General features: G+C 35.3%; 1 protein-coding gene across 2 annotated transcripts in view; it reads left to right on the forward strand.

Moving 5' to 3' along the window:
* INTS7 (integrator complex subunit 7) overlaps positions 1–14,822 on the forward strand; it is a 48,967-nt gene that overhangs the window by 724 nt on the left and 33,421 nt on the right. Inside the window, exons 2-6 of one of the 2 annotated variants that reach the window (XM_079760835.1) lie at positions 5,857–5,986; positions 6,797–6,943; positions 8,818–8,955; positions 12,429–12,475; positions 14,471–14,670. In XM_079760835.1, coding sequence (XP_079616961.1) covers positions 5,857–5,986; positions 6,797–6,943; positions 8,818–8,955; positions 12,429–12,475; positions 14,471–14,670 — 662 coding nt within the window. Of the gene's footprint in view, positions 1–5,856; positions 5,987–6,796; positions 6,944–8,817; positions 8,956–12,428; positions 12,476–13,911; positions 14,080–14,470; positions 14,671–14,822 lie in introns of those variants that run through there. The other variant, XM_079760836.1, reaches the window with a different exon arrangement.

Here is a 14,822-nt window from a genome sequence, read left to right on the forward strand (position 1 = left end):
TGCAATTTCACTGATTTATTATCATGGACAAGGCACCTAACCACCGAACCTCGTTTTTTTTTTGTCTGCAAAGTGGGTACAGAACCATTGAGCTGAGAAGATTGTTGTAAATATTAAGTGATATAAAATAGAATTTATGGAACAAAAATATACCAGGTGCCGAAACCGGTTTGGCTCAGTGGATAGAGCGTCGGCCTGCGGACTCAAGGGTCCCAGGCTCGATTCCAGTCAAGGGCATGTACCTTGGTTGCGGGCACATCCCCAGTGGGGAGTGTGCAAGAGGCAGCTGATCGATGTTTCTCTCTCGTCGATGTTTCTAACTCTCTATCCCTCTCCCTTCCTCTCTGTAAAAAATCAATAAAATATATTTAAAATATATATATATATATATATATATATATATATATATATATATATACCAGGTGATATAATGGTATGCAAAAGAAGCCTTTATTAAGTGCTAAAAAGGGATATGTCTTCTTTCTTAGGTATGAATATGGAAGACAAAGCCAGATATTTGTCAGTATAGAACTCGGGTATTAAAATGAAACCTTTGTTTCAGTGTACTTCAAGGATTTTTATTGAATGAGGAAAATATTTTGTCACCTGCAATACATATATGTATAGCTATATATATGTGTGTGTGTTTATTTATTTCAGAGTGAGGGAGGGAGAGGGAGAAAGGGATGGAAACATCAGTGATGAGAATCATGGATTGTTTGCCTCCTGAATGCCCCACAAGGGGATTGAGCCCGCAACCCAGGCATGTGCCTGACCAGGAATCTTAAATGTGACCTCCTGACTCGCAAGTCAACTGAGCCACATCTGCCTGGCACAGTTAATTCTGAATTAACTGTAGTCAATGTATAGTGTATTCAGAACTGGACTAAAGGTTAGAAGAATCTAAGTCCACTATGAACCATTTCCCAGATCTCTGACATGGACACTCTATTAACTTTGGGAGGACTTTTTTTGTGTGTGTGTGAGTGTGTGTTTCTTTTTTAAACTGTAAACATTTTTAGTAGGTTGATCTAGATAGATAAGAGTTTCTCAGTCTTTTAAAAAAATTTTTTGTTGTTGTTGGTAATCCTCACCCAAGGATATTTTTCCAGTGATCTTTAGAGAGAGTGAAAGGGCAGGGGAGAGACAGAGAGAAACATTGATGATGTGAGAGAGATACATCAATTGGTTGCCTCCTACATATGCCCTGATTGAGCCTACAACTGAGGTATGTGCCCTTGATGGGAGTCCAACCCAGGGCCCTTCAGTCCGCCGGCTGCTCTATCCATTGAGCTAAACCAGCTAGGGCAGTTTCTCAGACTTTTAAAAAAGTTTCTCAGACATTTAAGCCTTTAAGTCCTTTTGATCAACAAAAAATGTTATAACACTCCAATTCAACTCAATATTCTTTTGGTTGAGTCCCAGAATCTTTAGTGCATCCCCACCAGTCAAAAAATAATGTGAGCCCTAGCTGATGTGTCTCACATCGATGTTTCTCTCTCTGTCTCTCCCCCTCCCTTCCACTCTCTCTGAAAATCAATGGAAAAAATATCCTCAGGTGAGGATTAATAACAACAAAAAAGAAAATAATGTGAGCTCTGCTTCTCTTTCCAAAGCTATAGGGCTTTTCCCCTTCTGAAGTATAAAGTTGTAACACTAAGTGTTTTTTAAAAACTACACAATCTTGGCTCTCCCTCCAGGAAGCATGCTTTTCCCTTCCCCTTCCCCATCCCTGTCCCAGGCATGTTACTATTAGCTTTCTCACTCCCAAACTCCAAGGGACCTTCCTTCATCGCTATACCTTGTTTCCTAAGCCCACTTTTTCTACAAATTATTTCTTCTACCTCTGTGATTTTATACATGAATGTTTCCTTATTAAAAATATATATATAAAAACTACATAATCTTTTCCTCCCCATTCTGATAATTCCTTGCTTATTCCCCAGGGAGAGTTGCAGGTCCAGATATATAATATTATTACCAATTCTAAAGACATTTTCAGCCCTAATCAGTTTGGCTCAGTGGATAGAGCGTTGGCCTGCAGACTGAAGGGTCCCAGGTTCGATTCCAGTCAAGGACATGTACCTTGGTTGCAGGCACATCCCCAGTAGGGGGTGTGCAGGAGGCAGCTGGTCGATGTTTCTCTCTCATTGATGTTCCTAACTCTCTATCCCTCTCCCTTCCTCTCTGTAAAAAATCAATAAAATATATGTATATATTAAAAAAGACATTTTCTACTACCACTCTGGTCCAGGTGGGCTCATCCCATAATGATAGTAGGACAGTGGTATAAAACAGATCGTTATAGGGCTCTAAAGAAATGAGAAATCTAGAATTGTTTAATTCTTTAAAAATTGCAGTTGTTGTAAGAAACAAATATAATGTAAATTTTCCCTCCTAAAAGTAGAAATAGAAGTATTTTCAGATCTGTAAGAAATAAATGGATGGCTATTGAGTTTTTAATTGTAAACCAGGTGTCAGTCTTAGATATTAGGTAAGTGATTATGTTCATTTCTCCCAGCAGTGTCCTGTAATGCTATGAATTTCCCTCTTAGGACTGCTTTCACTATGTTCCATAAATTTGGGGTTGTTATGTTCTCATTTTAATTTGTTTCAAGATAACTTTTGATTTTTCCCTTGATCTCATTGTTAACCCTTTCACTGTTTTTATTTATTTTATTTTTTTAAATATATTTCAGAGAGGAAGGGAGAGAGAGAGAGAAACATCAATGGTGAAAGGGAATCATTGATCAGCTGCCTCCTGCACAGGGGGGGGCGCGGATAGAGCCTGCAACCCGGGCATGTGCCCTTGGCTGGAATCGAACCTGGGACCCTTTAGTCCTCAGGCCGACGCTCTATCCACTGAGCCAAACCAGCTAGGGCTCTTTCACTGTTTAGTAACATGTTATTTAGCCTCCATGACTTTGTGTGCTTTCCAGTTTTTTTCTTGTGGTTGATTTCTAGTTTCATGCCATTATGGTCAGAGAAGATTGATGTGATTCCGGTCAAGGGCACATAACATCAGTTGCAGGCTTGATCTTAGGCCCTGGTTGGGGTGCGCGTGGGAGGCAACCAATCAATGTGTCTCTCTCACTTCGATGTTTCTCTCTCTGTCTTTCCCTCTCCCTTCCACTCTCTAAAAATCAATGGAAAAAAGAAAAAAAAGAAAAGAAAATGTTCCATATGCACTTGAAAAAAATGTATAGTAGTATTCTGCTGCTTTGGGGTGAATCTCTGAAGGTATCAATTAGTGTGTCATTTAAGGCCACCATTTCCCTGTTAATTTTTCTGTTGGAAGATTTATCCACTGATGTTAATGGGTTATTAAAATCCCCTACTATGTCTGTATTACTGTCAGTCCCTCTCTTCGTTGCCATCAAAATTGCTTTACATATTTAGATGCTTCTATGCTGGGTGCATACATGTTTACAAGAGTTATATCCTCTTGTTGTATTGCTCCTTTTATCATTATTTAGTATCCTTCTTTGTCTCTTACTGTAGCCTTTGTTTTAAAGTCTATTTTGTCAGATATAATTATTGCTACCCCAGTTTTTGGTATTGTTTCATTTCCGCTGGTATGAAGTATTTTTTTTCCATCCCTTTACTTTTAATTTGTCTGTATCTTTCATTCTGAGGCAGGTCTCTTGTAGATAGCACATATATATGGGTCTTTCTTATCCATTCATCTACCCTATGTCTTTTGATTAAAGTGATTATTGATAGGTACATATTTATTGGCACTTTATTCTTTTAACTGTGTTCCTCTGATTTTTTTCTTTTCCTTCCTCTTCTTTTTCATCTAATTAAAGCAGGCCCTTTAACATTCCTTGTGATACTGGTTTGGTGGTAACAAACTCTTTTAGCTTTTAATTTTTGGGAAGCTCTTTATTTCTCCTTCAAATTGTAAGTCCTTGCATTTCATCTATTTGACTATTTCTTACCAATCCCTTCTGGCCTGAAATGTTTCTATTGAGAAATCAGCTGACAGTCTTATGGGAGCTCCCTGGTAGGTAACTAACTGTCTTTCTCTTGCTGTGTTTAAGTTTCTCTCTTTGTCTTTAACCCTTGTTAATTATGATGTGTCTTGGTGTTTTCTCTAAGAATTCTTTGCCCAAACCAGTGATGGCGAACCTATGACACACGTGTCAGCACTGACACGCGTAGCCATTTCTGATGACATGCGGCCGCTGAGGCGGCCACATGCCAAGGATGAAACATTTGCGAAAGAATGTTTTTTCCTCAAAGTGACACACTACCCGAGTTATGCTCAGTTTTTTGGCGAAGTTTGACACACCAAGCTCAAATGGTTGCCCATCACTGGCCTAAACCAAGCCCATAAAGATTTCTCTTATATTTTCTTCTATGCTATTTATAATTTTAGCTCTTATATTTAGGTCTATGGTTCATTTTGAGTTAATTTTTTTATATGGTACAAGTTAAGGATTGAGTTTCTTTTGCTTATTGATATCCAGTTGTTCCAGAACTATTTGTTAAAAAGATTATCCTTTGCACATTGAATTATCTTGGCACCTTTATTAGATCATTGATTTGGGACCTTTCTTTTTTTAAAAAATATATTTTATTGATTTTTTTACAGAGAGTAAGGGAGAGGGATAGAGAGGTAGAAACATCGATGAGAAAGAAACATCGATCAGCTGCCTCCTGCAGACCCCCTACTGGGGATGTGCCCACAACCAAGCATGCCTTTGACCGGAATCGAACCTGGGACGCTTCAGTCCCCAGGCCAATGCTCTATCAACTGAGCCAAACCAGTTAGGACTGGGACCTTTTTTCTTTGTTAACATAAGCATTTACCAACTGATGATCATTGGTGCCAATTCAGAACCAACAGGAATCTCCAATTTGGGGTGTGGTGAAGAAGGAATCTTCATTCAGTGCAAACAGCTCAATAGTAATACAGCACAGCCGTGGAATAGCTCAATAGTGTTACAGCTCAATTATGAGACAGCATGGCTAAGGTGGCCCACCAGTTCAGCATTCAATGGAAAGGGAAAGTGTGCTACCCAAGCCAGAACAGGACTGACTTATATAGAGAGAAGTACCTGCCCTTTGTCCCTGATTGGTCAGAGTAGGGCTGCTCTGATTGGTTGGTGAAGATGCTAATGGGGATATAGCCACACACCTCTGATTGCTTAGGGAAAGTCTCAGTCCTATTGGATCAAATCTCTTATTGATTTCTGATTTAATTACTATGATCAGAGGACATATTTGGTATGATTTTAGTCCTTTTAAATTTTTTGAGATATACTTTATGGCCCCAAATATTCTTAACTCATTTATAATCAAATTTTCCTGTTAAAAATTATTTTTCATTCTTTTTTTACCTCAAAGTGACAATATGCCAAATTACTATTTTATGTGCCATTTTTATTTTTTAAAAGGCAATGAATTACAGTTGACCTTTACCTAATCTACACTAATAAAAGAGAAAGATGCAAATTGACTGTACCTTCGCGATGCCCACCCATCAATCAGGAGTGAGTATGCAAACTAACCCAATAAAGATGGTGGGTTGATTTGCATACTCAGGTGCTGAGTGGCCGGGGGCAGGGTGGTACGCAGGTGTTCCCCACTGCCCCAGCAGCTCCGGTCCTGTGGGCAGTGTGGGAAGGCAGAAAGGCAGCTCCAGGCCGGAGCGAAGGGGGTGCCGGCAGCCAGAGGAAGGAAGGCCCATTCTTGCACGAATCTTCATGCAGTGGGCCTCTAGTTGTTAATAATTTATTGTTATTTTACTACATATATAACTTTACTGCGTAATATTGTGTTAGTATTTGCTATCTTTGCCTTATTGTAGCCACATGTGTGTAAGCTGTTCTCTTTTTATGTTTTTCATAGGTCTAAGATCTGGCAAACTTGGTGAACAATGTGAAGCAGTTGTTCGCTTTCCCAGGCTCTTTCAAAAGTATCCATTCCCTATTCTCATCAATTCTGCATTCCTGAAGTTAGCTGATGTTTTCAGAGTTGGGTAAGTCTTTTGAAAGCCTTGGTGTCCTAAAGCACTTTGTTCATATCTCTGTTTTATATTGTGGTCTTTATTCTTTTTGACTTTTAGACCTTCCATATGGTTGGTTACCCTTTTAATGGACACAGAGTATCTAATACCTTTTAGTGGGAGATTTAGTGGTGTTTTAAGCAAAAATGAAGAGTATAAATTAGAGAGTACTTATTTCTTTGTGTAATAGAATAAATCAAGTCAAGGCAACCTTGATATATTAGTATATGTTTTGGAAATACCTGTAGCTTTGTACTGATTATTTTGAGCAGTTTTGGATTTAATAGCTTATTTTATAACGTGAGATAACATGTTATTGCAAAGTGCCTGAAGCATGTAAGCACTGACTAAAAAACCCATTTATTTTTTCCCCCCCCACCGGCCTTTCTCCCATTCTCCAAGCTCTCATGTGCTTATACACACACCAAATCAGACTTGAAGGGGAAAAGATGTTGTAGAATTAACTCTAGAGGGGAGGAAGGCCATCTGACTTGTTGGCCTCGATTATAATATGATGAGATTCAGTTCTGCTTCAGGGCTTCTCCTTGTGTCACTGCCATTTTGGTGTCTGGCAGCAGGACTGCAGGCATTGCTAACTGCTTATGCTGAATGCCCACCTAAAGTACTTTAAATTTTAACTCTTAACGAGGACACAAATAATAAGATTGGAAAACATTTGCCTGTTGCTACAATTTTATATTAATAGTGTAATTTTGATTCCTAATCAAATCTTAACTTTCCTAAAGTGGCCTAATTTTTTTTTTTATCCCTGGTTTTTCGTAGAAACAATTTCCTGAGACTCTGTGTTCTTAAAGTTACTCAACAAAGTGAGAAGCATTTGGAGAAGATTCTAAATGTGGATGAATTTGTGAAGAGAATTTTCTCTGTGATTCATAGTAATGATCCTGTAGCAAGAGCCATCACACTCCGGTATACTGCATTGCTATAATGATTCACCACAAGATTGTTTGAGTTGTAATTACATAACCAGAAAAGGCAATATACTTACTTTTTCATTTTGATTATTAAAAATTTATTTTTGTTTTTTCAACTGAGACTCAATGCAAAAATATGGTAACTGTACCTATTTGTAAATACTTTTGTTTATCATCTATGATACTGTTTTGCTTGTATATTGTCACCTAACTTATTTTTAAAACATTCCTTTCTGTAGGTAAATGTTCTGGTCAAATAACTAGGATCTGAATGTAGCTTATTTTGAACTTCCTGACCTTCTTCTTACTGTTTTGTGTTAGTTTTCTTTATTCATCCTTAGTTATGTACTCATTTTTGCATGCAGTAATTTGTATTTTAACTCCTTGGAGAATGCCAGATATAACCACTGAAGTTTCAACAGCCTTTTGTTTCTTGGCACTAAAAAAAAATTTTAGAATTTAAAAAATATTTATAAGCCTTATATCCAGCTTGAACCATGTTCTCTTTTTAGCTCTGCTGTCTATGGAATCACTTGTATAATTATGGGACTTTTTTAAAAATTCACTTTTCTATTACAGGGTTCATTTCTGACTTGCTCTTTTTAACCATGAAGTCCAGGATATCACTTCTTCCCTCTGTTTCCATATTTTCACACCTGGAACTGGTTATTCCCTCTTATTCATAATTAAGTGCTTTTGTCATTCATATTTTAAAGATGTTTTCTTTTTTGCCCATTACTTTAGACTTATAAATTACAACAACAAATGGTGGAAGATGCTGGGAGATACTCATTGCATTTGAAATGTAGTGCTACAAATTATTTATAATATTACCAGAAATATTTCAGAAAGTAGTATCATGGGATTATGCATTTTTTGCCCTTTTATATTACATAGTAACAAACTGCTAATCAAGATATGTCAATATTAGCCTAGTTTAATTTTTTCTTGTATAAAATATTAGATTAATAGTTACTTTTTATTTATATATTTTGAAAAAAATTAATTTCAGAACTTTTTTTCTAATTGAAATTAAATTACCTATTTAGTCCATTTTAATATCTTGTATCTAAGATATTACTACTTGTGTCCAATTGATAATAGGAGATGATATGTCACGTAGCAAGGTAACTTAGGACATTGACTTTGAGGAAGGTTATCATTGTAGGAACTCTGTTTTGTTTATTTTGTTTATTATTAAAATTCATGCCTTTCTGTTGAAAAGATTTTTCAAGCTTTACTTTCTGTAGTTTATGTTACAAATAATAGATTTATTTTTCTTTTCTGAATTTATAATTTTATTATAGAGTGGACTGTGTTTTTTCAAATTGTATGTTCCTCACCCTTGCAGTTCCTGATATGACTATCAGGGGGCATTCATTCTCTGCATCTGTTCTTTTGATTTTGAGGATGAATTTGAAAATTATAGTACCAATATTTACTGATGTGGAAAAAAGGACTGGAAAGTCTTACTTTTTTTACTTTTTGGCTATACTTAATACCAAAAATGTTAAACTCATAATGCTTAGCTAAATTGGACTTCTCTATGCAACATTGGAAAATTGATATTTTAATGCTTTAATAATTCAAAAATTTCTTTGCTGGGCTGTGTTTGATACCTGGGATGTACTTCAGGATGATTTTTTAAAATTTTGCTTGTATTAGATAATCCATTTAATTTTTCTGACATACTGAAATATGGAAAAGTGGTTAGAATGTCAGTCACTGCTTGTTTCCTAAAGTTAATGCTTTATTAACCTGGGATTGTGGAATTACCTACAAACTTTAGTTTTGATCATCTAGCTTTGCCTTGCTTCTGACCTTGAGTGTATTGTTTTTGCATTTTTTCTGGTTTCTCTGTTTCTGTAGGATGTTGGGGAGTCTGGCATCAATAATTCCTGAGAGGAAGAATGCTCACCATAGTATTCGTCAGAGTCTGGATTCACATGATAATGTAGAAGTTGAAGCTGCTGTTTTTGCTGCTGCCAACTTTTCTGCACAGTCAAAGTAAGCATAGGCCTTTCAAACGAATCATTTGGATTCCCAAAAAGAGGTTTTGAAGGAATAACTCAGCAATATCAATAAATATTGAGCAATACAGAAAAATGTAAATGGCAAGGGGTGTTTTTCAAATGGGTTTAGATCACACTGGGGAAGCAAAACTTAAATACATAGAACAGAAGAGTTAAGTACAAATGTTGGCATTACCTATAAATGAAATCAGAGTTTCCAAAAGGACGGGATCAGCACAGTAGTTGAGGAAGGCTTCATTGGGGAGCAGAGCTTTGTTTCTTGAGGAGCCTCCCCTAGACACACACAGCCCTAATATCAAATTGCTGCTTTCTTACTGTCTTCTCAAATCATGGCATTAGAGCTGTACATGATTTGACAATGACAGTAGTAACTTGAGTTGAAACCAGTTTTCACCTATTTGGGAAGTCATGTTCTTACAGAACATTTTTTTTTTTTTTTGTGGGGGTGGGGGTGGTGAAATGTTGATCATGGTTTTATTACTGTGTTTGACTTGTTAACTTACTCTCTGCAAAAAGTTTATTATCCCCTCTAGTGACTGATAAAAGTAGCATTGCTTTCTGGAGGGCATTTGATAATAAGTATTTTGCCAAATATCCCTTTGACCTAGAAAATCCACTTAGAACTAATCCTAAGAAATCAGCAATGTGTATTGATATTTATTTGCAAGGATACTAGCTGTAGTGTTATAATAACAACAAAAAATGTTAGTAACAACCTAAATTCCAACTAGTGTGTTTGGTAAATATGGTTGTACAGATGGAATAGTACATCAGCTTTTAACAACTGTATTTTAGAAATGTATTTAGAAACAGATTATATAATAACTTATGTGATATCAAATTTATTTAATAAAACACAACGTACATATGGAATAGAAAAAAGCTAGAAGGATATATATCAAAACATTGTCTCTGGGTTGGTAAGATTGTATCTGCATTTTTATTTTCCTTTTTATAAATTTCTCTATCATGCCATGAGCAAGTTTTGGTTTTATAATCAAGTGAATAATAAATGTTATTTTTTTAAAATAAAAATTAGCATTTCCATTAAGAGCTTGTGCTACATTTGGGTAACTGAAATAATCAATTTTCTTTCTTCAGCTTTTAAGTATGTGCATATTCTCTTCAGCTGCTTTTTCAAACCTTAAGAAGTTCAAAATTACTCCTCAGAAAAGGAGGGTAGAGAATAGAAAGCATAGAATTTTTAATTTACTGCTGTAAATTAGTAGAAATGGCAGTAATGGAAGAAGAGAAATAACTGAATAAATACAGTTCATATTGGTGCTTTTGAAAATTGGCAAATGTTTTTATTATTGAGAAAATCATTGATATGGAGAGCTTTTTAAAAATTGCTTTTATGATTGGAGGTATTATCTAGTGAGTTGTTCACACCTGATTAGCACTATCAAGGTCTCAGTACGTTATAATGTTAGATTAAATACATACTTCCAGTGACTCCAAAAGTAGTTTTTTAAATGCAGTTTCTAAATGATAAGTTTATCACTTAGGGATTAGATTTTATTTATGAGAATCATTTTTTATTCACTTTTTTTCTTCTGTTATCAGAAGGTAATTTTATCAGCTATGGAATTTCTGATCTATGTTGTGAAATGATTAAGACTAAGTAACATAGAAACAGCAAGATTCTTCATTTAAAGAATTGATGACCAATAAACATTTAAATTAACAGTTATGTAGAAGCAGTTTTTAACATACCAGGCTTCGGTATACACTTGTAATTTGTAATACTAAAAATACCAAATTAGTTCAATAGAAAGCCTAAAGGACCTATCTAAATGTATGTGAAATAAACAAAATGTATCTTTTTGAGATTATAGTTTATCTCTTTCTCCAGAGAAAGATGACCTGGCGGAAGATCAGCTATCTCAACTAATACTGATGTATTTTTATCTTAGTATTTTAATTTACCAATTTTGGATCTTAAATAAATAAGAGTAACTGGCCAAATAAGACCTTGAGAATTTAATTCTATTCTCCCCCTGTCTACTACCATAACCACATCTGACTTGTTCTCACAAAGGTTAAGATTTTATACTTTTAAAGAGCTAGTCCAAATCATAAAATAGGAGTTGCATGCAAGCCCAGTTGCCTTCAGGGGCTAGGGGAGCATTGTCAATGAGAGAAGTGCCCTCTACTGGCAACTGTGGTGAACTTAGTTGCATTCAGTTGAGAAAATGTCTTCTAATCTCTCAAGCCAACTCACTCTTAAGTATTTAAAAGAAAAATAATTTGCAAATGAATTTTATTTTAGAATTAAATATTCTAAATTCTAAAACAAAAGCAATTTTATTTTTTAAAAATATTTTTTATTGACAAAAGCAATTTTAGAAAAACCTTTCAAAATTTTACTGCAAAGCACAACAAAGTATAATTCTTGATATATTTCTGCATTAGACATAAGGAAAACTTCAAGATTTCAGAATTATGATGTACTGAATGATGATAAGGTTACAGAGATAATGCATGTAGTTAAAGAGTGTAAGAGCACAATAGAATAATTGAGAACAAACTGAATTAATTTCAGAAAACACAATTATACACTAAACTACCAGAGAAAATTCTAGAAAACAAATGAATGTACAATCATGCAGTCCATTAGTTGTCAATAGATGATGTCATATATTATGTAGCCTCTGGAAAACTCGACTGTTCACTTGTGAGAATGAAATTAAAAATAACAAATCATATCTTAATAGCAGGAAATATTTTATTTAGACATCCATTGAATTAGTTTAGAGGAGAAGTTTATGTCTTATGTATCATTTATTATGGCTAAATAAGCCAGGTTTGATCCTATTACTCTATCATGTTTCTTTACATATTATATTTTATCTTATATTCATTTTATTAATACTTCTGCAACATTCTGTGATATTTCTATTATATAGAATCAAAAGCACCACCCTGTAAAATACTTAACACATATGTAAAGCTAAAAACACATGGCTAACGTTAGTTTGGCTTTTATAGTAGGAGCCTATTCATATTTCCTAAGGTATTTCTATTTGTTTTTCTAAAATTCAGAATATTAGAAATAGCTTTTATTGCTTATGTAATCAGCTTATGTATTAAGAGCTTGTCTTAATTTAAAATATATCCTAAAACATAATAGACTGAGATAGTGACCTTGAATCTTTCCGACAGTATCACTCAGTGATGCAAATTGCAACAGCACTCGTAAATCAGAGCATCTTTCCTCGAACACCAAGTGAGAACAGTGTTGGCCTGACCCCATTTGCCTGTTGGAGTTTTGGTTTCAGTTGCATTTCTTACCCCATCCCCAGCACCTGACATTTGGAATATTAGTTATATTTTGGAGTACGTTATTGGCATTTCTCCAGTGTTGATTGCGTTGTGTTTCTTTTAAGTCCTTAGAAAAGCTTAATTATTTGGTTTTAAATTTTTTTCTGTTCTCTCTTTCCAAAGGGATTTTGCTGTGGGAATCTGTAACAAAATCAGTGAAATGATTCAAGGTATGTGTGTTTTATTTAGTATTATGAAGTGACTTAAGGGGATTTACTAGTATATTAAAAATAGCTGCTAACATTTATTAAGTACTTATTATGTGCTAGTCACTAGTTATTCATTTATTCATTCAAATAATACTTATTAAGTATCTTCTAAATGCCAGAACTGTTCTAGGTGCTTAGGATACCATAGTGAATAAAACGAAGTCCATGCCCTCACATAAACCTGCATTCTAGTGGTGGAAGGAGGAGGGGTGGCAATAGACAAATAAAAATAAGACATATTCAGTACTACTAGGAAGAAGTAAAGTGGATAGTAAATCCCTAGAGTAGATGGTAGGGTGAAAGGGGGAACTTTACTATTTTATATATGTTGATCATGGAAGGCCTCTGATGAAGTGTTATTTGAGTGAGAAATGCAGATATTTAGGGGAAAAAAACATTTTGATTTGGGGGATGGCAGTACCATTCATTAGAAGCTCTGGGGTTCTCTCGTCACTGTACTGATATCCCTCCACTATCTTCAGTTACAACTACAATGCAAATTCCTTACCATAGTCTACAATGGCCAAGATTTCTAATGTCATCTTCCATGCTATGGTTCATGTGGACTAACCCCATTTAAAAGGGAGCTCAGGCTACAGCATTGAACAACTTTAGAGAACACTACATCCTTTGATTTTTACCAAATGACATTCTTTTGAATTGTGCAACTTGGCAGATGTTGGTAGTTAATGCTGTTTTACAGAAAAGGAAATAAAGTCACTTAAGTGAAGGCCAAGATACAGTGGTTGAGTTTTGTCCTGTTCCCCTTTATTCCTTTGTCTTTTCTCTCACCATCCTAAAAGGCCTTTCCTGCAGAAAGGGCTATCTCTAGAAGGAAGCATCCCTCATTTATTGAGCAGATTTTTATTGAATTCTGCTGTATCTGACAAGATCTCAGCAAGAAACAGATGTTACACTTAAATTAAGATAATGCAAGGAGTGTTTAATGAAGGAACCATTTACAAACATATGGGCAGGGTAAACTGTATGTGGTAATGTAGTCCTCACCCCTTTAGGATGCAGGGGAGGGAGTGGTTACCAGAAACCTGGAGTCATGTCAATAGGGCCACTTTGAAAAACTGATCTTCGGTGAACATGACGTGGCCCTGCAGAAAGGGAACCAGGGAATAAATACTCAGACTTCATTCTTCTCCCTCCCATCTCCTGGGATTCTGTGCTTTGGCCAAACCCAAATAGAGGCCAAATAGCAAGGGAGTTTGTTGATGTGAACCACCGTTGAAAGTTTAAATGCTATCATATGTTGACACTAAACATTTATTTTACAATGGGAAAGCGAATGATTTGCAGAGTATAAATTAGATTCTTACATATATACAGCACATGGTGATTGACAATTTTTATTCTCTATCACCGCAAAGCCATACTGTTGAAGAAAATATTGTTTGTTTGTTTGTTTGTTTAGCTCTATTGTTGACAGAAAAAGATACATTGGAGTTCATCTTCATAGAGTTCCAGCTGTGTATGCAGTAAAGAAAGGCATTGCTACACAAAGTTCAGAGAACTTCACAACCATTCCATGCAGTCTCTTCACATCTTGATCTTGAGTTAGTGTTGAAAGAAACCATTTTTAAAATTATAAAATCATAACATTTTAGCCATTGAGTGAGTATGTGTATGTGTGTATATAGATGCTTTTTAGTATGCTATGAGAAGAAATAGGCAGCAAAATGACTGCTTTCCACTGTGCCTTTTAAAGGCATTTTCTATTGTATGTAGTTTTATAGTCACTGAAAAATTAATGTTAAGATAAATACTTTTGGACAAAACTATTGCACTGATGGATTATCTCTCACAGTTATCTTTAATGTTATAAACATAATATTAGTATACTATTTGATTTTAAATGGATATTGTGCCAATTGATGCAGACCTTTTAAATGTGAACTATTATCAAGGATGATGGTCAGAAATCTTAAGAATCCTTTTCGCATCTAGGCTTAGCCACACCGGTCGACCTGAAGCTGAAGTTGATCCCAATCCTGCAGCACATGCACCATGATGCCATCCTGGCCTCCAGCGCTCGTCAGCTTCTACAGCAGCTAGTCACATCCTACCCTTCCACCAAAATGGTGATTGTTTCTCTGCACACTTTTACTCTGCTGGCAGCTTCATCTTTGGTGGATACTCCTAAGCAGGTGATTTCAGTTTTCTTTAAACTGTCTTTTCTTCACTAAACTTGCATATTTAAATATATGATAAAAAAAAATAAGTAACCCATAAATTTTAATATTATTAAGATTCTCTTTCTCTAATAAAGATCTGTTTAATTACCTTTTGCTCATTTTTT

This window comes from Cnephaeus nilssonii (assembly GCF_951640355.1).
Source record: "Cnephaeus nilssonii genome assembly, chromosome: 21".
NCBI lineage: Eukaryota > Metazoa > Chordata > Mammalia > Chiroptera > Vespertilionidae > Cnephaeus > Cnephaeus nilssonii.